The sequence below is a fragment of the Eschrichtius robustus genome, chromosome 21 (assembly GCF_028021215.1).
Source record: "Eschrichtius robustus isolate mEscRob2 chromosome 21, mEscRob2.pri, whole genome shotgun sequence".
NCBI classification, from domain to species: domain Eukaryota; kingdom Metazoa; phylum Chordata; class Mammalia; order Artiodactyla; family Eschrichtiidae; genus Eschrichtius; species Eschrichtius robustus.
Genome location: NC_090844.1, coordinates 30,173,820 through 30,198,055, shown reverse-complemented (window position 1 = coordinate 30,198,055; position 24,236 = coordinate 30,173,820). Strand labels below are relative to the sequence as shown.

The 24,236-nt window shown below is 49.0% G+C and overlaps 1 protein-coding gene across 1 annotated transcript; it reads left to right on the top strand.

Annotated features, from left to right (window-relative positions):
- Positions 1 to 12,180: 12,180 nt before the first annotated feature.
- Positions 12,181 to 13,223, top strand: ADRB3 (adrenoceptor beta 3). Its single transcript, XM_068531994.1, is given in 4 exon segments — positions 12,181 to 12,226; positions 12,229 to 12,291; positions 12,294 to 12,924; positions 13,139 to 13,223. Coding segments are annotated over 4 exon segments (825 nt in total).
- The last annotated feature ends 11,013 nt before the right edge of the window (positions 13,224 to 24,236 follow it).

Genomic DNA, 24,236 nt, shown 5'->3' with positions numbered 1-24,236 from the left:
ACTAAAATAAACTGTTACACAATTAGTCACAAATGCAGTCCTCAAATATTATCTATTTTTAAATGCTCAAGTATTATCTGTTTTAAAATGTACACACATAAAATTTATTTTTTACATATAGACATACACATATATATTGAGAGAGGATTCATACACAACAATTTTTTTTTAACTGGGATGAACATTAAAAAACACTTTTTGACATTCTAGACTGTGAGCCCCGTGACGGTCAGAAAGCACATCTTAACTATCTTTTAGTTTCCTAAGCACATAGTTAAATGCATGGCATGCAGAAGGCATTAAAAACACAGTGAACTGGAGGTCACCCTGAGCTTTCCATGGTGTGTAAGCCTGCCTCCTCGGTTTACCTGGAAGGCAAATGTAGGTCGACATAAACAGAGGACAGCTTTAGAAGTGAGAAAGAGTGAAATAAACAAACGCTTGCAGCCCGCCCCGGGGCAGACAGAGAGGCGCTAGGTGGGTATGCCTTCTGTCAAAGGCATAAAGCTGGCAGGAAGCTGGTATTTCCACCTGTGGTAGAGGGTCCTGCACCTTTTCCTGTTTCTGCGGAGACCCCACCTTCTATCTACCCAGCGTGGAGGAGCCGGGCATCTCTGCTGCACCACCTGCATCATGGCATTCCTACATAGAGCTGTTGGGCTGAAAAGAAACATCTTTTCCTTTTAAACTCAATTGTAACAACATGATGACTGGGGATTTTGTTTTCACTTTTTGTGGTGGAAGATTTCAAACGCACACAAAAGTAGAGAGAATAGTATTTCCCCTCCCATGTACCCATCACCCAGTTTCCAGAATGGTCAATGCATGGCCAATCTTGTTTCATCTATACACCCACTGGATGATTTTGAAGCTAATCCCAGTGATCTTATCATTTCATCTGTAGTTATACAGTCTATATTACTAAAAGAGAAGGGTTTCTTATTTTAAAACACCACAATACCATCATCACACCTAAAAAAGTCAACAATAACTCAATATTATCAAATATGCTGCCAGTGTTCAGATTTCTTGGATTGTATCTTTTTTTTTTTTTTTTTCTCAAACCACAGAAATTTATTTTCTCACAGTTCTGGAGGCTGGGAGCCTGAGCTCATAATGTTGGCAGGGTTGGTTCCTCCTAAGGCCTCTCTCCTTGACTTGCAGACGGCTGTGTTCGCACTGTGTCCTCACTGTGTCCTACACTGGTCTTTTCTCTGAGGACACCTCCCTTGACATGTCTCCCTCGTCCTGTAAGGCCACAGTCTTACTGGATTAGGGTCCCACCCTTTGACCTCATTTAACCTTAATTTTACCTCTTTAAAGGCCCTATCTCCAAACAGTCACATTGGAGGAATTTTGAAGGAATATTAGTCCATTACACGTGTGATGATAAAATAAGGACATTTTTTTGTAAATTTATTTATTTATTTATTTATTTATTTTTGGCTGTGTTGGGTCTTCGTTTCTGTGCAAGGGCTTTCTCCAGTTGCGGCGAGCGGGGGCCACTCTTCATCGCGGTGCGCGGGCCTCTCACTGTCGCGGCCTCTCCCGTTGCGGAGCACAGGTTCCAGACTCACAGGCTCAGTAGTTGTGGCTCACGGGCCTAGCCGCTCCGCGGCACGTGGGATCTTCCCGGACCGGGGCACGAACCCGTGTCCCCTGCATTGGCAGGCGGATTCCTAACCACTGCGCCACCAGGGAAGCCCTAAAATAAGGACATTTATATATGTCAAGGACTAAGACAGTTTGCCTCCTTCAAGAAAATAAAATAAAAATAAACCAAATGTGAAGAACAATACTAGATCCAGGAAATAGGGAGCCCAATGTGGGAGACTGGTAAAGAGGGTTCCAGGGCAACGCTGTGTAGATTACACCAGCCGAAATGGACTGAGGTGATGGAGGGTCAAGAGCAAGGGCGCTGGGACAAAGCGAGTGTGCAGCGAATGATGTAACATGGGTCAGTAGCACACGGATAAAAGAAAGATAATCATGAGAAAAACCACAAGACGTGCATAAATAAAAGGGCACCATAATACTCTACCTATCTTTGTGATAATAATGGTAATTTAAAATTTTCAACTTCTAGAATCAACATGCAAACTTTAATTGTGTCTATAGATGAAATTAGATGTGAGAGATGGGAGGAAAGATCAGCTTATTGTGTGACACTGTGAATCAAGATTTGTCTCTAGAAGAAGGAAACAGTTGGAAGCAGATGATTTAAAGTTGCAAAGGTAACCAATATAGGAACCAGTCTTAGAGCCATATTGAGAGAGTTGATTTTCATATACTGGAGTCTAAAACTGGAAAATCAATACATGCTTCAGTGGCAAAGCATTATCTAGAGAGCTGAAATTAACTGTCAGAGCGAGAAAGAGTTAAAAGAACTCCCCTGCCACTTGCCTCTGCTCAGGGTGGAGGGATTTGGGTTGGTGTGTCCCATAATTTTTTACTAAATTTTTAAAGATATTTTTATGGTCGTAAAACATATATAAATAAAATTTGCCAGTTTAACCACTTTTAGATGTACAACTCAGTGGCATTAATTACATTCACAATGTTGTGCAATTATTACCGCTATTTCTAAAATTTTTCCATCACCCCAAACAGAAATTCTGTACCCATAAGCAATAACTCTTCCTTCCCCTTCCCCTGGTAATTTCTAACCTAACTTCTGTTTCTATGGATTTACCTATTTTAGATATTTCATGTAAGTGGAATCATACCATATTTGTCCTTTTGTGTCTGGCTTATTTTGCTTAGCATGATGTTTTTAAGTTTCATCCATGTTTTAGCATGTATCAGAATGCCTGTTATGTTAATTTAACATGAAATCACTGTTATGATGGGTCAGCCTAGCTTTCAGGTCACCCATCCCTTAGTTCCTTCCCCTTATTTTGCCAAAAATGATCCTCGTTTCAAAGTTTCATGAAAGAGCCCTGATCCAATCCATTGTATTCGGTTGGCCAAAAAGTTCTCTGGAAAGATGTCACAGAAAAACCCGAACGAAATTTTTGGTCACCCCAATATTTTACTGGTTATGCTTAGCACATGATACGTCACCCCACACAAGCTGCTCAAAGGGACCATCCCTCCTCCTTATCAAAAGACTCAGTCCCCCAAACACTGCCCACACTTGGGCTTGGGCTGTACAGGAAGAAATTCCTCCCATTCTCCCCAAGAGCATCTAGTGTCCTCACATGCTCTGCCCCCTGGGCAAACTCCTCTCAGGAGAGGAGCTTGTAAAGTCATTTGCTCTAAGGTATAACTGACCAAGAGACTTTCTCTTTCAGAGGTATTTTCATTTTAATAAGAGATAAAAGCTTCAGTCAAAAGCATGCATTTATAATGATGGAATTTTCAGGAGAATATTGTTTTCCCTTGGAGGAAGGCATCTTTCCATCTCCTTCAGATCACATGCTTTACTATCTTTCAAACAGCAGGCCTGACAATGGTTCTAACATTTCTTGATCCTTTGTTTGTCCTGGCGTGCTACAGCCTCTTAGGAGTTGTACTGGGGTAGGACTCCCTTGGGAATGTCTCCAGAGGGGGTTCCTCACCATCCTCTTAGGCTGGTGAATCAGGTGAGAAAGCTACCCCTGGAGGAGGTGATGGTGGACCAGGGTCCGAGGGGCAAGTCAGTTGGGGAAAGAGTATTCAAGGAAGACCGTGGTGGGATTTCTGGCCTTGGATATGAGAAACCTTTTCAGTAGGAAGGTATTACCTCCTGTCAAATTCAAAATGAGACCAAAATGTAGACAGTATCAAGTCTGTAACTCTGAGTGCAACTGGGAATAAAGGAATGAAGGCATCCAGGATTGAGGCCGAGAACAGTGAATAAATGCCTGTGGGCCTCTTTCCCAAGGTGCCTGGCCTATTAAACAAGGAGGTCAAGGCAGCTTCAAGAAGCCACCAGTCTGGAACCTCTACACATTTGTTTATGTCTGTCTTACATCTGGGATGCCGTTTTCCCTTTTCAATGCCTTTCCAGGTCCTAATCACTTGTTCACACTCAACTCCAATCCCCATCTTCACGAAGCTTTGTTCTGATCACCCCCATCTGGAAGCGATTTCTTCTTCCTCGGAATCTGGCTAATACTGATACTCACTGCCCTCCCTCTGCCCTCGTCAACTGGCGCTTATTTTCTTGTGTTTAAGCCCTGCCTTCTAGAATGCACTCTGTTTGAAGGTGGCCATCATTCTGATACCTCTTGGGGTCTCCCAGCATCTAGCCTGGTGCCCAGCTCAGGCTTGTATACAGTAAGTGTCGACTGATGAATGAGTAACAGACACAATAGGACAGGCATTCTTTCTTAGCCATCCTCTTCCAAAAAAAGGACTGGCCTGAGGAGTTTCCCTGGGATGAATGACAAGGCAACGTGGAGAGCTGGTTAGTCAGTGATTTGTCCCCTCTGAGCAAGTCGGGCTGGCACTGGGTTTAATTTAGCTTGCTCTGCCTTTCATGCTTTAAAAGGACTTTCCCATGACAAGATTCGGGACCTGTCACTCTGTGCCATTAGCACCACTACTGAGAGATGAGTGATGAGAGATGCAGCCAAGTACGCCGGCCTCTGACCTGGTTCCGCTTCTGCGCGGGGTTGAAGCTTTCTGCAGCCTTCAGGTTTGCCATTTCATTCCCAGCTCACCAGCTGGAGCGTGCCCACGTGGAGCACAGGCTCTGGGCTTTGGTGTAGGGGTAGGGGCTTGCGTCCATGGGTGGGTGGACCTAGGCTGGCTGTACATGACTATGTATATGGATGTGATGACTCTCTGGAGGCCGGGAGGGTGTACATCTGAGTATCTGAGTTTCTCTTGATCTTGTGTACGCACCTCCAATGTTGCGGAACTCTGATGATGGGGCGTACTTATCTGCATGTGCGTGTCGTGTGCGTGTGTTACACTTGTGCCCATCTGTGTGCGTACATGTGTGTGAGAGCTCTCCTGTCTGAGCTTCTGCCTTGCTGGGTGTGTACATCAGTGCATCCTGGCTTCGTGCATGGATGGCTAAGCAAAGGATGTGAGCGGTTCTCCAACTGGTTCCCAAGAACAAATGGATCCTTCTCGTCCCCAGACCCCAACCTCAGCACCATGTGAAACAGATTCCAGTTGGTTCACTGGCTCCTCCTTCTTGCTGAGTCAGGGATGAAGAAATGGAGGAAGCCCACACTGCCCTTAGCAAGGACTCTTTTCCTCTGTAATGCCATTTCTTTGGTATTTTGCGGTCCTGATAGGACTCTGAGAGCCACAGGAGCCCTGGACCTTGAGCATCCAGGGCGCCATTTGGAATATTTTAATGGGGTCCAGATGCCAAAAAGGGAAGAGGCTTTTTGGAAATCCAGGGCTGTCTTCCACTGCCCCTACCTCCCCGGAGAGAGCTGACATTCCCAGCACCGTTCACATTCTTTTCCTCCTTGCCTCCCTGGTCCCCACTCCTTCCAGGACCTCCTCACTTCGGGCTTGCAGATAAACTGTGCCCTACACACAAAGCCATTTTCCTGCTCTGGGGGAGCCCAGCCCCACCCTGATTTGCCTCAGCTCAGAATTCCACCCTTCCTTCACCCACTCTTCTTCTACACCCTCCATCACCCCTGGGTTAACCCTTTCATCTCCTTCAGGGGACTGGGGGCAATCCAAATTCCAGGAAGCAGAGGTCAATGTTAACGACTTGCTCCCAATCTCCAGCCCGCCCTGCACCTCCATCTCTCTGTCCTAAGCTCCCAAACCCCTCCCTGTCCAGCAGAGAAGGTAGAACGGGCTACCAGCCGAGGCCAGAGGAGGACTTCTCCAGGCTGGGGACCCAGAAGAACTGCCTTCTCTGCCCAGCTTCCTCACCCCATTTCCTCTGTGACCCTGAACAATCTCCTACGAAACCCTAATTGCACGATTTGTAAAGGAGACATCTGTAAAGCCTCCTCCGGCTGCCCACGTCCCACAGTGCATCCATGAAGCAGCATTTTCACAGGATCCCAGGACCACTGGGGACAGGCTCGGACACAGAGAGGCAGGAGGTGTGACTAGGATTGGAGGACAGAGGGTTAAATGCCATCGTCTTACCAGTAGTGGGAAAGAGCCTGTCTGCTCATGGGGGGCTGAGGTATAGCAGGCTGTCCTCAAAGGTGTCACCTTGGTTTCCCCAAGGGATGCCCTTCCTTCCTTTCTTTCCCTTCTCCATCGCGGGACAAAGCTGCCCTGCCCGATGTCTGAGCCCAAAGCTGCCCATCAAACGCTGGCAGCACTGCTTCCAGGGAGCAAAGTGAACCCCAAATTCCTCTGTGGGATGGGAGGCCCCTGCCAGGGACCAAAGGCTGTCCTAGTCACCTGTGTATCAGCACACTTAATGTGGGGACTGGCACAGAGAAAAGTGCAAGTGAGCCCCAGGCTGCTGCACCCCCATCAGCTAGGTCCTCCTGTGAGGACTGCGTCACAGGGCAGGCCTGAGGATGTCTCCCCTCCTCCTCCTTCTTCTCCTCCCGCCCCAAAATGCCTTCCCGCCCCTCGGGATTAAAAAAAAGTGGCATTTCCCCATCCATGACTTCTTCAAAAACAGGAAACACTCTCCTTTCCCACTGCCATAGCCTCTCCGCTGGCATTTGGACCTTGATCACCCCCAGACTGGATTCTTTCCTGATGGGCTTTGGCCATCCAAAAGGGTTTGCGGGGGCTTCCCTGGTGGCGCAGTGGTTAAGAATCTGCCTGCCAATGCAGGGGACACGGGTTCGAGCCCTGGTCTGGGAAGATGCCACATGCCGCGGAACAACTAAGCCCATGCACCATAACTACTGAGCCTGCTGCAGCTACTGGAGCCCATGCGCCTAGAGCCCGTGCTCTGCAACAAGAGAAGCCACCGCAATGAGAAGCCCGTGCACCGCAACGAAGCGTAGCCCCCAACTAGAAAACTAGTTTTCTCTAGTTCTCGCTGCTCGGGCTAGAGAAAGCCCGCGTGCAGCAATGAAGACCCAAAGCAGCCAAAAATAAGTAAATTTAATTAATTAATTAATTAATTAATTTTTTTTAAAAAAGGGTTTGTGGGGCTCAGCTTCCTTCCTTTATCCAGACAGGAAAGCTCCTCGCTCCATCTTAACTGGAGGGTCTCATACGCGAGGCGTGGGTCTCCCTGTCGGAGGAGAAACCGTCCCCTTGTTTTGCTCCTTTTTCTTCCAAGCACCGGCTACTCCTTGTTCAGTACTTGTTCCCGGCGAAAACTGGGGGCTGATGTGAGAGAAAAGCCAGAGACTGTGCAGCTTGAGTGCCAGACAGGCTCTGGCCTTGCTGGAGCTTTCCTTCCCAGGGAGAGGGAGGGAAGAGACCACAGATGCAAGCAGCATGGCGGATCTGCCCTCTTCCAGGCTTCCAGTGGAAGAAACAGGCTGCACAGAAATCAGCGGAAGCAGTATCCAGGGGTGACTCGGACGGCATGATCTGAGGGTTGGTGAGCACCCTCTCCTGCTCTCTCCCTCTCCCACCCTCCCGATCGCTCCCCGACCTCCCTGGGAGAGGGTGCCTTCCTGAACCCCAAGAAACTCTTGTCGGGGCTGCAGGTGGGCTGTGTGACCTTGCCCTGTCCCTGGGGAGCAGCCTCTCTAATAGTCAAGGATTTTAATCACTATTCAAAGAGATTAGAACAAAGATTTCTCTTCCTACTGCAGGAGGGAAAGAAACATTTCTGATCCCCTCTTTCATGGATGACCAGGAACAAGAGAAAAGGCACTGCGAGAAAATCCTAAGCGTCCACCCCTGTCTCTGCCTGAATAAGGCTCTTGTCCCCGGCCAGCTCTTAGGCACAAGAGGACCTTTTGGTTCCTGCAGATGTAGGCTCCTTCCCTGCCTCTCTTTCAAGCTCCTTGCCTTGGGAAACAGCAGATGTGTGGAGAGTAGCCATGGCATGTTGTAGAAGACAAGGGAAGTGTTCGGTTGGGGGCTTCTTTTCAGCTTTGGGGGCTGGGTGGTGGTCCTTTCCGAGCCCTGCCTCCCCTCCAGAGGACAGGCTGGAAGGTGGCACTGGCCACAGACTGCCAGGGAGTGTGGGGAGGTGCTTAGGAAGAGGATCCAGCTCCTCAGATGCCTGTATTCCTGCTGGGAATGAACCCCTACTGTGAGATTTTGGTCCAACCTCAGTTTCCTCTCCGGGCCTCAGCTTTTTAATTCTGTAAAATGTTGGTGTTGGATTTGATCTTTCAGAGCCCTTTTAGCTCATCATTCTACCCTCTTGGACTAAATTGCAACAAAAGGAGAAACGGCGAACACCAAGCCAGATGTTCAGAGGCCACACCTACGCGCAGCGTTTCAAACACGGCACGGCATGGGTGCTTACAGTAGAAGAAGAGAGACAGGATGAGAGGGGAAAGCTTGAACACACGTAGTCTTGGACGAAGTACAGGGCTCAGTCGCCTGAGCTAGGCTTCCTCCTACCCCATCACATAAACAGGCACACAGCCACATGCACGTGCATGGACCCAGTCATGAGGCTCAGAGGACAGACCAGGAGCTAAAACCAGCAAAGGAAGGAGAGCACACCCTGCTCCTAGAACTTCTGCCCATCGGGCAGGGCAGCTGCTGCCTCTTTCTGGTTCTGCTGAGCACATTTTCTAAATCACAGACCATCACACAACTGGCCTCTGACACAACAGGATGACCTGTATCCTTGGAGCCCTCAACACATAAACAGCAGCAGCCTAGGGGCCTGAACTCAGCAGATTCAGAGGTCCACATGCACAGTCTACCTCCAAGGGCACAGAACAAATGTCATCTGGGGGCCCAGGGCCAGGGTAAAGCTCTCTCTGGGCAATGCACGCTTCTCTCCACAGTTGGATGACCTCTACAGACCTGGCAGCCTAACTCCCTGGGGCCAGTCATTTGGATAATTTCCCAAAGCAGCGGGTCACTTGCCTCCCACCCCTGGCTGGCCATCAGAAACGATGGCAAGAGGGTAAGTGGGTACATTGCCTGGAGAGGGAAATCTGGCAATATCTTTTAAATTTGCAAACAATATACCGCATGATATAGTGATTCTATTTACAGGAATTTATTCTACAAATATACTCACAGACATGTGAAATGACATGATTACAAGTGATTCACTGCAACATCATCTACTAGGAACGATCGGAAGTACATTAGATGTCTATTAATAGCCGATTGGTTTCATAGATTATGGTATATCCATACAATGGAATACTAAAAATGGCAGGCTTTTGTGCATTGGTATAGAAGCATCACAGATATATATTGTTAAGGTAAGATAAGCAAGGTTCAGGACAGTGGGTATATTTTACTACTATTTGGGTCGAAAAGAAACGACAAAGCCATATGTATTTGCATTGACCTGTTTATATATAAAATATTACTGGGAAGATAAACAAGAGACTAATTAATGGTGGTTATCTGTTAGGGAGTTGAAAACCGGGCTGAAGGCAACTTTGTATTACATGCATTTTGTATATTTTGATGGCTGAATAATGTGGATGCATTACCTAGTCAAAAGAGAAAAGTAAGAAACACAAAAGCATGAAAAAAAAGAGACCAAAGTGGAAAAGGAGGGACCCCTTCTCCCTGCGGTGCCCCAAGGTGGTCGGTGAGGTAGGGAGGCCAGACTGAGAAAGGTGGGCTAGGGGATGGGCCAGAGCAAAGGAGGAAACTCTCCAGGTGCTGGAGCCCTGCTCTCTGCTGGCTCCTAAATGCCTCCACTGACAGGGCCCGGATTCCTCTCCTCACAATCTATCCTTTGGTTATTGGCCTCATCATTCCCCAAACGCAGGCACGCTCACGTGGTTTGGGAAATCTTGTCTTTTCTTTTTTTTTTTTAATATTTTATTTATTTATTTATTTATTTATTTATTTATTTATTTATTTATTTATTTATTTATGGCTGTGTTGGGTCTTCGTTTCTGTGTGAGGGCTTTCTCCAGTTGCGGCAAGTGGGGGCCATTCTTCATCACGGTGCGCGGGCCTCTCACTATCACGGCCTCTCTTGTTGCGGAGCACAGGCTCCAGACGCGCAGGCTCAGTAGTTGTGGCTCACGGGCCCAGTCGCTCCGCGGCATGTGGGATCTTCCCAGACCAGGGCGCGAACCCGTGTCCCCTGCACTGGCAGGCAGATTCTCAACCACTGCGCCACCAGGGAAGCCCTATCTTGTCTTTTTTTGACATGTAAACATTTTTACACACTTCCTCAGATTAACAAGGTTAACCCTAGAGGAACAGCAGCCTTTGAAGCTGCTTGACTTCCTGGCACCCCTCTCCCTTCCCTCCACCAACTCTGATGTCCTGGAAAAAACAAAAAACAAAAAACCCTGCTGCATGACATGGATTTGTTTTAGAGATTACTCTTGGAGAATCTTCCGTCACCCCTTTGTGGTAACTGGCAACGCTCTAGGGTGTTGCAAAACCCAACTTGGGAGTGACCGCCCTGATGGTCAGCAAGCGGCCACGGTCAAGACTCTGGCCAAGTGGGGCCTGCAAAGCTTGGTAGTGACCGGAGGTTGGGGGTAGAGGCCAGGCCTCTCTCCACCTTTACCCACGATGCACTTCCATGGATCCAAAGGCCTGCCTGGGGTACAGCATGGGCACAAAAGGCATTTGCTTGGGAACCACTGACCAACGCTGCTCGTGGGTGAGCAGCTGGGTTCTTTTTCCTTGGGGATAATTTTCGGTCCTCACTTCCCCTCCAGTCTCTCTAACTCCCAGGCCCTGGCTCAGCCTCCCAGAGGGATTGCTTAGACCAGTGACTCTACAGGGTTCTTTTGAAATATAGAGCTGTTCAAAAGACTCTCGCTAAGGCATGGCCCCGGAGGCGATAATTTCCCCCCTTTTTGTCCCATTGTTTCAGGGGAGGAAGCAAGAAGGCTCAAGGATCAGTATCCAATAGGACTTAATGAAGGTGTCATACCTTCCTGCCCTTCAGCTTGAACACTGTTTTGCAGCCTAATCTCCCCACACCCACTTTGAGAGGAACTGGCTTAGCCACCGGGAGAGCCGGGCTGGGAACCAGCCATCAGTGTGGGTGAGGGAAAGGGGAGGGGAGGAGGCCCTGGGCTTCTTCAGGTGAAGGGATCCTCTGATGTAATTGTAAGAGAGACTTCAACGGACAGTAAAATACCAGGCCTGTGGTTCCACACACTCCAAGACGCAACGTGTGGACTCCTCAGCCCAATGTCTTCTAATTTTTAAATGTTCATGAATAAAATCTTCAGGGAAGTAGAGAGAAGACTTTGCCATGGTGATGGAAGATTTGTGGAGAGCTGGGGGTGACGGTGGATAAGCCTCAACCTGGAACCCATTCGTTCATTTTTAACCCGTCTCTACAACAGGAGCATTTTAAGAGAAGGGGCTCATCTAGAAGTTTTCTTGGTGGAAAGTGTGTGGAGGGGGCAATGTGGAAGACGGAGAAATGGAAACTCTCAGCATCTTAGGCTACCTGAGGCCAAATCCAAATTCAAATGAGCAGGCAATGATAAAGACTCCTGGAAAAAAGGGAAACTAGAGTGACAGAGAGGGTAAGTGAATAGAAGGGAAGGGGGCCAGATCTCACTGGAAGGGGGTCTTGGGAGAAGAGGGAAGACCCTGGCTGCCCTCTATGACTTAACTTACAATATCTTAAGGGGAGGGACACCCAAGTAGACGAGGGGCTGCTGTGGGTCGTCTTGTTTGCCTTCGGAGGGTTACCTTTTCCTCCGACACGGTAAAGGGGCGGGGGCTTCTCCTGTCCCTTCCTCGAGAGTTGTTGCTGCACCTTCCGGGGAAATTGGTGCAGAAAACCCACGCCGCTGGAGCGCTGCGCTGAGTGTGTGGAGCCGGTCATGGCAGGAGCGGACACATCGTGGCAGAGAACACACGGCGTGACTTACCTGTTACAAATCTTACTCCGGATTTGGCTAATGGAGGAGTCAAGCATCCGTCGCGCTTCCCTCCGCACGCCCCAATTTCCCTCCAGACGCCAAGCGTCGCGACTATTGGCCGCTGCCCCTTTAAGGGCCGCCACTCCTCCTCCCACCCCCTCCCTAGTGGTGGCACCCAGCGCGGGGGTGGGGGGTGGGGGGTCAGGCTGGACGTTCTCGCCGGTCAACTGGGGAGGATGGCCCAGGCCGGGGGAATCGCTCCCACGGCCCGCTGCCCCGTCCCCTGAGCCGGGTAAGCTGCGAGACCCCTTCCCTCTTTCCCTCCCGCCCCACGCGCGACGCGGGAATGGCTCCCTGGCCGCACGGGAACAGCTCCCTGGCCCCGTGGCCAGATGTCCCACCCGGGCGCCCAATACTGCCAACGCGAGCGGGCTGCCCGGGGTGCCGTGGGCGGTGGCACAGGCGGGGCGCTGTTGGCGCTGGCGGTGCTGGCCACCGTGGGGGGCAACCTGCTGGTAACCGTGGCCATCGCCCGGACGCCGAAACTCCAGACCATGACCGACGTGTTCGTGACTTCGCTGGCCACAGCCGACCTGGTGGTGGGGCTCCTGGTAGTGCCGCCGGGGGCCGCGTTGGCGCTGACCGGCCACTGGCCCCTGGGCGCCACCGGTTGCGAGCTGTGGACTTCGGTGGACGTGCTGTGTGTGACCGCCAGCATGGAAACCCTGTGCGCCCTGGCGGTGGACCGCTACCTGGCCGTGACCGACCCGCTGCGCTACGGCGCGCTGGTCACCAAACGCCGAGCCCGGGCAGCAGTGGTCCCGGTGTGGGTCGTGTCCGCCGCGGTGTCGTTTGCGCCCATCATGAGCAAATGGTGGCGCGTCGGGGCCGATGCCGAGGCGCAGCACTGCCACTCCAATCCGCGCTCCTGCGCCTTCGCCTCCAACATGCCCTATGCGCCGCTCTCCTCCTCCGTCTCCTTCTACCTTCCGCTCCTGGTGATGCTCTTCGTCTACGCGCGAGTTTTCGCGGTGGCTACGCGCCAGCTGCGCTTGCTGCGCCGGGGGCTGGGCCATGAGAGGGGGAGCGGGTCTGGCTTGGGAGGGGGGATCCTTACCAAGTGGGTTTTCACCATTTTCTCTCTCTCTCTCTCTCTCTCTTTCCTTCCGAGAGATGTTTTCTAAACCCCACCCCTGAACTTCACCACTACCTCAGCAGCTTGAGTATCTGGCTGCCCTGGCAGCAGCCAGGCTGGCTTTGGCTGGGCACCCATCCCCTTGCTCACTTGTGTGCTGTGTGCTTAGGGCAAAGAGAGCACTCTCGTTCCATTCCTTCTGCCACCCAGACCCTGATGAACCAGGCAGTGTACTGGAGGCCCTGGCGACCTAGGCTGAGAAGAAGCAGCTAGAAAAGGTCAAGGTTTGGGGTTTGGTTCCTGGCTCCCTCACTACAGCCCTCTAAGCTCCAGCCTCCCTCACTTTAGACACAGGACGGCTCTGATCTACCTCACAGCAGGGTCAGAAGGACTTCTTTAGAGTTTTGGGGGGCTCCTGGGTTCGTGGGAAGGTGAACCATTAGAATGGATCCCTTCTTTTCCTTTTAAAATCAAATTAATAAATATTAGTGAATGCGATTTATCCATTGCCCTCTTTTCTCTCCATTTGTTTTCTTTGCATAATCCACTTTCTCCCTTCTTAGAGCTGGCTTTTGACCGAGGCAATAAATTTGGACTAATCCTTGCCCCTTTCTTCTTAATCTTCATGAAACGAAAAATGAAGTCTGTTTGGGTGAAGGAGATAGAGTTTGAGCCTTTGACACGCCTGTCTCCCCACCATTTCCAAAATTCCTGGAAGCCATTCTACCCGCGGGATTGAGCAGTGTGTCCACAGGAGGATGGGGCTGCTGTGCCTGGGGTCAGGGCATATGCAGCTCTCGTGCTATAAGCCGGTGGTGGATTCAGGAACCAGTTTTGTTTGGTGCTGTACGTGTGTGTGTCTGGACATGCAGATCATTGTTTGTGTTGGGCAGATGTCTTGGGTTATAAATATATTCTGACATTTCCCATCCTTTCCATAACCTCTACCTTCCCACTCCCTTTCCTGGGAGGCAGGAATCTATATTATCCTCTTGAAGTAAAACTGGAGTTACAAGTTTGAGCTTGTTGATAATTTTTTCCCCTTGTTTCAATTTTTATGAACTTTATCAGGCAGTTTCCTATGGAAAGAAAATTGCTATGGAAATCCCCGGGTCATTTTGTGGGTTCTTATTTAAACTCCATGAGCAGAGACCATTGTCCGGGCTGATTTACAGGACAGCCAGTAAAGCATCAAAAGTTTAACGTGCTGGATGACAGCAGCATACAATACATTGGCTAAGTTCAGGGGCTCCAGGGATATAAAACTCTGATCTGCCCTGAGGATAAGCTCGGTGGATTTCCACATATGGGTGTTCCCTGTGAATTGGACCTGGCCTCAGCTTCTTTCTTTTGTCCAGGAGTCCAGGTTTTATTTCTTAGGATGTTTGCATACCAAAGATGACTTTCTCCTTTTCAACCCAGAGCAGTGTGAGATCTCTGGTGTCTGAGGTATGGAAAGTTTCTTGGCAAGGACTCAACTGTTGAACCCTTAGGGGAGAAGGAAGTCTTGCTTTAGCCTGGGGATAAGTAAGAGGACCTCCACTCTCTCCCCATGTCTGGATATTTTCCCAGCATCGCTGAGGGAAGTTGCCCAGTCAGTGCTTGTCCTTGAACGCTATCCAGGGGCTCATAAGGCTTGAGTCTTTTTTTTTTTTTTTTAAAGGAATTTATTTATTTATTTATTTTTGGCTGCATTGGGTCTTCATTGCTGCGTACAGGCTTTCTCTAGTTGCGGTGAGCGGGGGCTACTCTTTGTTGCGGTGAGAAGGCTTCTCACTGCGGTGGCTTCTCTTGTTGCAGAGCACAGGCTCTAGGCACATGGGCTTCAGTAGTTGCGGCACTTGGGCCCAGTAGTTGTGGCTCGGAGGCTCTAGAGTGCAGGCTCAGTAGTTGTGGCACACGGGCCCAGCTGCTCCGCAGCATGTGGGATCTTCCCGGACCAGGGCTCGAACCTGTGTCCCCTGCATTGGCAGGCAGATTCTTAACCACTGCACCACCAGGGAAGCCCAAGGCTTGAGTCTTGCTCGACGTGCACCCGTGTGCCAGCTGTCAGTCTCCTCTGGAGTGTTTAGACTTGCACCGGGGCTGTGGACTCCGTCTGCGAATTGTCACCGGTGCATCTGACAGATGGAGAGGCAGCCAGCTGCTCTGGTCATTTCTCCAGCACCTTGTGGCCAGGTGTCAGGCTGAGGGAGATTTACATCCTTGGATGCCAAGCGGGCTGCTCTCGCTAGCGCTAGCACGGGGCCTGCACACTTGAACTGTGGAAGACAAACAACCATCCTCTGAGCCTAGGGGTGTGAAGACTTACAGACCAGTGAGAACAGAAGGGCCCGCGGAACAGCTGGCCCTGCCTGGGCGTGGGCAGAAGCGAGGGGGTGGGAGGGGAAGAGCGCTGAGCTGGAGGACAGGGGATGAGGGGTGACTGGGTTTTTCAGAGGGAACCTTCCTTCTGCATCAGGTGGGACTGCTGAGGGGCAGGCAGAATTAGGGGGAGGGGGAGGTTGATAACAGACTTTCCTAGGACTCTCCCCGTGGTAGATTCTTCTGCGGAATGATGGTAAGTGCAGGCTGTGGTCCCTGTGGGCGGTCACGGGGCTATCATTCCACACGAGCTTCATTCCTCAGCCCTTACAGAGTTGAGCAGCTTCTCCCTGTCGTCCTGGGGCCACAGGTGAAGGCCATGGAAACAGCGTCCTTTATGGTTCCATCCTAAAAGCCAGAGGTCCAGGCTCCCTCTCAGACCCCCTTGGCGGAGGGAGTATGTCTTTGTTTGTGTGTCTGTCCAGGGGAAAAATGGGAGCCGGCAGTGGGGGTACAGATGTGCTAATGCCCGCCCCAGCCCCCTGCCAAACGCCCTGCGGATTGTCTGCCTTAGGCCAATTAGTGAGCAGTTGAAGTATGATGCTCAACTGCCTGATAAGCAGAAACTCCATGAGGCCATCGACTCTTTTCATAGCTCATCCTATTATGGGATTAAGGAAAATCAAAATGCATTCCTCAGTTTCCTCATCTATAAAATAAACGGAGAATAACGCTTTCTCTCCTCTCTTGCCTTTAGAAGGGGAATGAGGGTGACTGGGATGGCTGGCTCTTATCGACCTCTGGGGAGCCCTAGGCAGAGCTTTGCAGCTTCAGCGTTTATGAAGAGCTTTTGTGCTCCATCCAAGGCATAAGCGGTGCGAGGCGCCCCCTGATGGCGGTTTAAGGTACAACAGGTGTGGACAGAGTTTGCAAGTTGCCCTGACTTGCAAAAACTTGAAGAGACCCTAGGAATGGTTTAGCCCAATCCTTTGATAAAATGGACTAAGATTACCTTAGTCAATGAAAGACAACACTGCACGGAATTTGGAGCTGGAAAAAACAAATGAAAAAGGAAGGAAGGAAATGACCCTTTAGGGAGCATCAATAAATATGCCAACACTGTAAGAGGTGCTCTCCAAATGTTAACGTTGTAGTGACAACAAAGAAAAAATACAGCTGCATAGAAATCAAAGAGCTTGCTGTGCTGATTCTAACCCAGTCTACCAGACTCCCAAGTTCACTTTCTTTTCCCTGCACTCACTGCTCACCATGTCACACAGAGCAAGTGATTTAACATCTCTGTTTGCCTGTGAATCAAACGGAGATTATATTACTGCTCTACTCAGTTCCTGCACACTGGTTTTGAAGCTCAGATGAGAGGCTGTATGTGAAAAGATTTGGAAACTGAAAAGGCTCCTCCAGTGTAAGGGGTGTCATGGAGTACGGAGCTCGGACTAGTCTCAGGTCTCCTGGTTTTGGTCTTTGTTTGGTCCTGCTTCTGTTGACAGCCTGGATCTTGGACCCACTTGCCCTTGGTCACTGTGGGCATGTCCTGCCTGGTCTTTCTTCCACAGGTTCATCCCTACCTCAGGCTGATTCCACTGGTGTCACCTCCATGTCACTGTACACCTCCTCCTCCAGCTCTCTTTTCACGTTCACACCCTGATCTGGCCTGTGCCTGACCTTTTGGTCATGGTTTGGCTCACCCTATCATTGGGGTGCAGCATTTATAATGAGGTAATTTTAAGGATGGACAGAAGGTTTAAGAGAGAGGGCACTTTTAGATGTCTGTGCTTTATGGTACATTCATGAGAATGTACCCTAAGGAACCGGAAGAGGGAGATGGTATATTAGTTTGCTAAACCTTCTGTAACAAATCACCACAAACAGAAAATTATTCTGTCACAGTTCTAGAGGCTTGAAGTCCAAAATCAAGGTGTTGGCGGGACCACGCTCCCTCTGAAGGCTCTGGGGGAAGAATCCCCTTTTGCCTCTTATAGCTTCTGGTGGATGCCAGCAAGCCTGGGCGTCGCCTGACTCGTAGCTGCCTCACTGCAACTTCTGCCTCCGTCTTTGCCTGGCCTTCTCCCCCATGTGTCTGTGTCCAAATTTCCCTCCTCTTCTAAGGACACCAGCCATTGGGTCAGGGCCCAGCTTAATTCCGTAAGACTTCATTTTAACTTGATTATACATGCAAAGACCCTATTTCCAAATAAGGTCACACTCTGGGGTACCAGAGTTTAAGATTCAACATCTCTTTTAGAGGGACACAATTCCACCCACAGCTGAGGGTGTGACGGGGAAGCAGGAACACTCTTACTCTCCATGCTCATCTTATTCCTGCTGTCTCAGACCCACATTTCCCAGGCTCTGTTTCATCCTATAATCAGTCAGAAGGGTAGTGGACGTGCTATGCACTCCTGGATTTCCATGTACGAGCTTTTCCTCCCATCTCCCTGGGCCCCAGATTTGAGAGGCAATTCGTCAAGTCAGACCTTGTGTTTGTTGCCTCCTGTGGGCAGAATTTGCTGTCCATTCTCCATTCTTCCCTTCTTCCTTGAGTAACAGAACCCTTAAGTTTTATTGGGGCATGTGGCCTCCCTAAAAACACATTGCAGCCTCACCTGCAGCTAGGTGTGACTAAGTGACTTAAGTCCTAGCTGATTGAAGTGTGCAGCTTCCACGTCTGAAAGGGAAAGGGTGTATCCCCCATGTCCGCTTGCCCACTTCCAGCCGGCTGGAATGCAGATGTGATGGTAAGAACTAAAGCAGCCACACTGGGTCATGAGATGGCAACCATGTGTTGCCAATGGCAGAAGAACCAGACATGGGGAGCCTGGGTGTCCAACGGTGTGAAGTCATCTTTTTAGTCCTGAACTGCTTATGTTTAAAACTCTTAAATGAAAGAGAAATAAACGTCTATCCTGTTAAGCTACAGTTGTTTTCGCCTTTTTTTTTTTTTTAACAGCAGCTGAATCAAACACATTCATCGGTGAAGGGAGGCAACAAGAGGGTAACAATGAATGGGCATCTCCTACATTCTGTAATGAATGTGGCTTGGTTTACAAGGCTGGCTTGCTTTGGTTCCCCTAGGGCATCTCTGGGAACTGGCATCTCTGTAGAGTCTGAGTTCGTGTCGTACCTGTGGCCACCAAGCCCATCTCCTTGACATTAATTCATATGGAGACAATGATCAGTGAGCGTGCTCGTTTCCCAAGACCGCCGCAACAAATGACCACAGCCTTGGTGATTTAAAACAACAGAAATTCATTCTCTCACAGTTCTGGAGGCCAGAAGTCTGAAATCAAGGTGTTGACAGGGCTGGTTCCTTCTGGAGGCCCTGAAGGAGAGTCCATTCCAGGCCCCGTTCCCAGCCTCTGATGGCTGTGGCAATTCTTGGCTTTCACTGACTTACAGACACATAGCTTTGATGTCTACCTCTGTCTTCACGTTCCCCCGGTGTCCCTGTGTGTCCTCTCCTTTCCTGTCTCTTACAAAGACACAGATGTGTCTTTGTAAGAGACAGATCGGATTTGGATTTGGGGCCTATTCTAATCCAGGATGATCTCGTCTCAAGATCTTTGCCTTAATTATATCAGCAAAGACCCTTCTTCCAAATTAGGTCACATTCTGAGGTTCTGGTTGACATATCTTTTCCATGTGAACTCTTTAACGAATAGTTCTGATCTCATGAGATTGTCATCCACTCCAGTCACCCCTCATGGAAGGGCTGTTTTCTCCAGAAGCTCTTGGACTCTGTGGCAGGCAGAATTCTGAGATGACCTCCAAGGACCCATGTCCTTATATAATCCCCTCCCCTTGAATGTGGATGGGGCCTGTAATTTGCTTCTAACAAATAGAAAATGGCAAAAGTGATGGGATGGGGCTTCCCTGGTGGCGCAGTGGTTGAGAATCTGCCTGCCAATGCAGGGGACACGGGTTCGAGCCCTGGTCTGGGAAGATCCCACATGCCACGGAGCAACTGGTCCCGTGAGCCACAATTACTGAGCCTGCGCGTCTGGAGCCTGTGCTCCGCAACAAGAGAGGCCGCGATGATGAGAGGCCCGCGCACCGCGATGAAGAGTGGTCCCCACTTGCCGCAACTAGAGAAAGCCCTCGCACAGAAATGAAGACTCAACACAGTCGTAAATACATAAATAAATAAATAAAAGAATGTGAAATTAAAAAAAAAAAAGTGATGGGATGTTACTCTTGTGATTATGTCATGTTATATGGCAGAGGGGAAGGGATTTTGAAGATGTAATTAAGGTCCCTAATCAATTGGCTTAGGTTAACAGAAAGGGAGATTATCCTCAGGTGGGCCTGACTTAATCAGGTGAGCCCTTTAAAAGAAGGTCAGAGCGCAGAGAAGAGAGATGTTCCTGCTAGCCTTGAGGAAGCCAGCCACGGTGAGCTCTATAGCTGCAAGGAAATGGGTTCCGTGTGAACCTGGAAGAGGACCCTGAGCCCCAGGTGAGACTGCAGCCCTGGCCAACACGGTCATTGCAGCCTGGTGAGACCCTGAGGAGAAGACCCAGGCCCCTGACCCATGGAAAGTGAAATAATAAATGTGTGTTGTTCTGAGCTGCTTTGTGGTAATCTGTGGCCCAATAATAGAAAACAAATATAAACATACTTCCCAATTCTGCTCCAGGCTGCTCTTTCTAACAGTCCTTCTCTGGTCCTGTTTTTAAAGATTTCCTATCAGAAACCAAAATACAATGGGACCCCAAGCTCAGGGAGGTCCCATGATCTGCCATGGCCTGATCTTCCCCAAAGGACTCTGGGAAACTCTTGCTTGTCTGGTCCAGGAATAGCATCTCTCCGCCTCCGTCCTTCCCTCCTGAGGGAATGACCAGTCATTCTATGATTCCTTCTCCCCAGCCTTTTAAGAAAATTAGGAGCTAAAGAACCCATTTCACTACAGTCTGAGTTGCTAGTGAGGAGCCATACTTTATAACACGCAGTAAACATAGTTCCCAAAGCCTCTTCAGCAAGAAACAAGATGAAGTCTTATTGCTTCTGCTGTTGGTATTCCCAGAAGGAAGAGTGGATGGGTCAGTTCTTCCCAGAGAAGAGAGTGCTGGGCACGGGAGAGCTTTGCATCAGCTCAGCACCACCCACGGCTTCTCTGTTTTCTCTCCCAGTCACTGGATCATGTGACTGAGCCCTTGCTCTGAGGGCTCCCCTTGGGCCCAAGTCTGAATCTAACTGACGTCGGAACGCTCTCCCAGAGCCACAGGCAGCTGCTTTCCCAATGAAGAAATTCTTACCATTTTGGGGGAAGGAGAAACATATGAGGCTGATGGCAAACATCACCGCTACGTGAAGACCCAGAGGGAAGAACACATTTTAAGAGCACACTAGTCCTTACTCCCTAACCCTAACCCTCATGCCCATCCCCTTGGTAGGCTTGCTGGCTAGCTGGTTTGACCTCTTCTGGTATTGCGCTTCTGACCCTGTAGAATGAAACAGTTTTGAAAACTTTGCCTTGCTTTCCTTTAACATTTCTTGCAAGTTGTTGTAATGAAAAAGATCTGTTTCTAAAAAAAAAAAAAAAAGGTAGAAAAGTTGGACAAAAGTAAGTGAATATTATTAATGATACATAAGATATTGTTTAAATTAAGCAGATATTTTGCAGAAGTGACATCTCCCTCCAGGCTTGGTGTGGTGCCTGGTATTTTTATGGAGGACATCTGGTGAGTTTACCCATTAGCCACAGCATATCTCAGGCCTTCATCACTTAACCAGATTAACTCAGACAGTCTTCACTGGGCCTTCTTGCCTAGTTCTGGCACATCTTCCACAAGCCCACAGATGGATTTTTCTAAAGTATAAATCTGACAGTGTCATTCCTTTTCTCAAAATCATTCAGTGATTTTCTGAAGCGTTTGGGGTAGGATTCAGACCCCTTAATGCAAGGGCCTGGCATTACATGGACAAGTGCCTACCTTCCTAACGTGATTTCACACCACTCCTCTCCCCCATACACTTTTATTCCAACCACACTTAATTTTTATTTTTTGGCCACACCGCACAGCCTATGGGATCTTCGTTCCCCAACCAGAGATTGAACCCGGGCCCTCGGCAGTGAACGCGCAGAGTCCTACCACTGGGCCACCAGGGAATTCCCCCAACGACATTTAAATTCACTAAAGAACTAATTTTTCATCGTACCTTCACACAGACTGTACCCTCTGTCGCCCATCTAAACACAGATTGTACCCTCCGCTCATCCACCCACCCATCCCTTCCAGCAATAGGTGATAATTTTAAAGCGAACAGATTCTAAATATGTTACAAAGTAAAACTGACAGGGTTTGCTGATGGCTTGGAGGTAGGGTATAAGAGAAAGAGAGAGAAATCCGGGATGAGACGAAGAGTTCTGGGCTGAGAACCTGGCAGAAGGGACATGCCACTTACTAAAATGGGGAGAAATGACGGGAGGATATGAAACTATGTGTTAGTTTTTGGATACAGTAAATTTGAAACGTCTATGAATGATTTATTGGAATATTATGTAGGCATTTGGATTTCCAAGTCGGAAGTTAGGAAAGAAGCTGGAGTCGGATATATAAGTGTATGGTCAGGCCACCCAAGATGGCTGTTGTCTTGCTTTCTGTACATCCCCTGCTGGGCCAGTCTCTGCCTCACCTACACCCTACTCACCTGACTGACCTTCCCTCTTAATCATAGAGCCTCATCAGTAAATGCCTATGTACTTACCCCAGCCCTAGCTAGTGATTGTTCTAATCTTTAGATCAGAACTATTTCAACTTTGATAGTTTATCAAAGGGGCCATGAGGGGTGCACCCCTTTGCTGGTTTCCCTGTTAACTGATGAGCCAACCTGACGTCAAGCCCCCTATAACTGGTAATCTATTACCCCGGGAGCGAAGACTACTGCCTTGTCCTGTCTGCTGTCTGCCACACACAGTGGGGTGTCGCTCCAAGACCTTGCTTCAGACATGTAAGATCCCTCGCCTCCATTACACCATTGATGTCTCTGTTGCTGACTCTGGGCTCTTGAGACTGGACAAGTACATGGCTTGCAGGCCTGTGGGTGCAGCTCAACAATAAGTTTGACAGATTGATTCCAGCAGTGAAAAGCTGGAAGAAGAGCCTCAATCCTTGTCTTCTTTGAAGAAAGAATTCAGCAAAGAGACCAAGTTTGTGAAAAAGATAAAAGTGTTTATTAGAAGCAAAGTACGTGGGACTTCCCTGGTGGCGCAGTGGCTAAGAATCCGCCTGCCAATGCAGGGGACATGGGTTTGAGCCCTGGTCCAGGAAGATCCCACATGCTGCGGAACAACTAAGCCCGTGTGCTACAACTACTGAGCCTGCGCTCTAGAGCCCGCGAGCCACAACTACTGAAGCCTGCGTACCTGGAGCCCGTGCTCCACAACAAGAGAAGCCACCGCAATGAGAAGCCTGTGCACCTCAACGAAGATTAGCCCTTGCTCACTGCAACTAGAGAAAGCCCACACCCAGCAACGAAGACCCAATGCAGCCAAAAATAAATAAATAAATAAATATATAAAAAATAAAATTCAGTTGATTGGTTCTTACAACTGCAAAAATAATATCCATTTATTACGCTTTATTTAGTTATTTCCCTCATGAACAGTGAGATTGTCTCCATTTCCACCAACATGAACAGCAATAAAATGAACATCTTTCAGTGTGTTCTTTTATAGGAAACCAAATAGGCTGTGTAATATAAACATGGGTGGCTTTGCTTTCTCATAAAATTTAATAATACTTAATTTGTTAACATCGGCAGCTTTCAAAAATTGTGTATACCAGTTTATATTCCTATTAGCACTTTCTGTCCAACACTTGATTTTATGCAACTTTCTAATGTTCCATCATTAGGCGTGAACAGTGATATCACATCTTTTTAAAAGTTAGAATTTACCTAATCACTACTTTATTTAAGGATCATTTAATTCTCTTCTAGTTAATTCAGTCTTCTCTCCTATTCATAGAATTTGTTCACTTTCTTCCAATTACTTCTACTGTCTCCGGGAAAAGAAGTAAAATCAGTAAGTGAGACTACCGGGAGGCAGTGTGGGATATTTAAAGAGAGAGGAGGGACTTCCCTGGTGGCCCAGTGGCAAAGAATCCGCCTTCCAATGCAGGGGTTCGATCCCTCGGGTTCGATCCCTGGTCAGGGAACTAAGATCCCACATGCCACGGGGCAACTAAGCCCATGTGCCACAACTACTGAGCTCGTGCGCCTCAACTACAGAGCCCATGCGCCCTGGAGCCCACGCACCACAACTAGAGAAGAGAAAACTGGCACGCCACAACTAGAGAGAAGCCCTCGCCCCAACAAAGAGCCCGCACGCCGCAATGAGGGATCCCACATGCCTCAACTAAGACCCGATGCAGCCAAAAATTAAATAAAATTTAAAATAAAATAAATTTTAAAAATTAGAGAAGAGAAGGTGTGATATAACTGTGAAAATGTGTCCTTTTCGGCTGCCTCTTTCTAAGGTTTGGAGAATTCTCCATTTTCTGAGTCTTGGGCAGGAGGCAGAGCCCACCTCTCATGACTGAAGCTGAAAGGAACAGACTTTCACTCCTTCCACCTCTTGGTTAAAGCATGGGGCGGGGCCAGTGTGTCACGTGAGTGGGCTCAGCCAATCAGAACAGCCTCCTAGTCTGTGCTTCGGGAACACTTGAAATTAGGAAGGAAGGATGGTGGCAGCCAAGACCCATCTGTGAGACCTGCAGGGGCAGCGGGGCCAGCAGAGGAACGTGAGGGTGGAGCTAGTCACAACGTTGTCTGTTGTTCCTCTATTTCATCCTCACCTGCCTCCCTCTGTGGTCTGATCGTGGTCGTGCTCCTGCCCCAGAATCTCCAGCCTCCGCATCAAGTATGCGAGCTACCAGATATCCTTTCCATAAATCCCTCTGATGCGTCCATCAGTCAGAGTCAGTTTCTGTTGCTTGAAACCA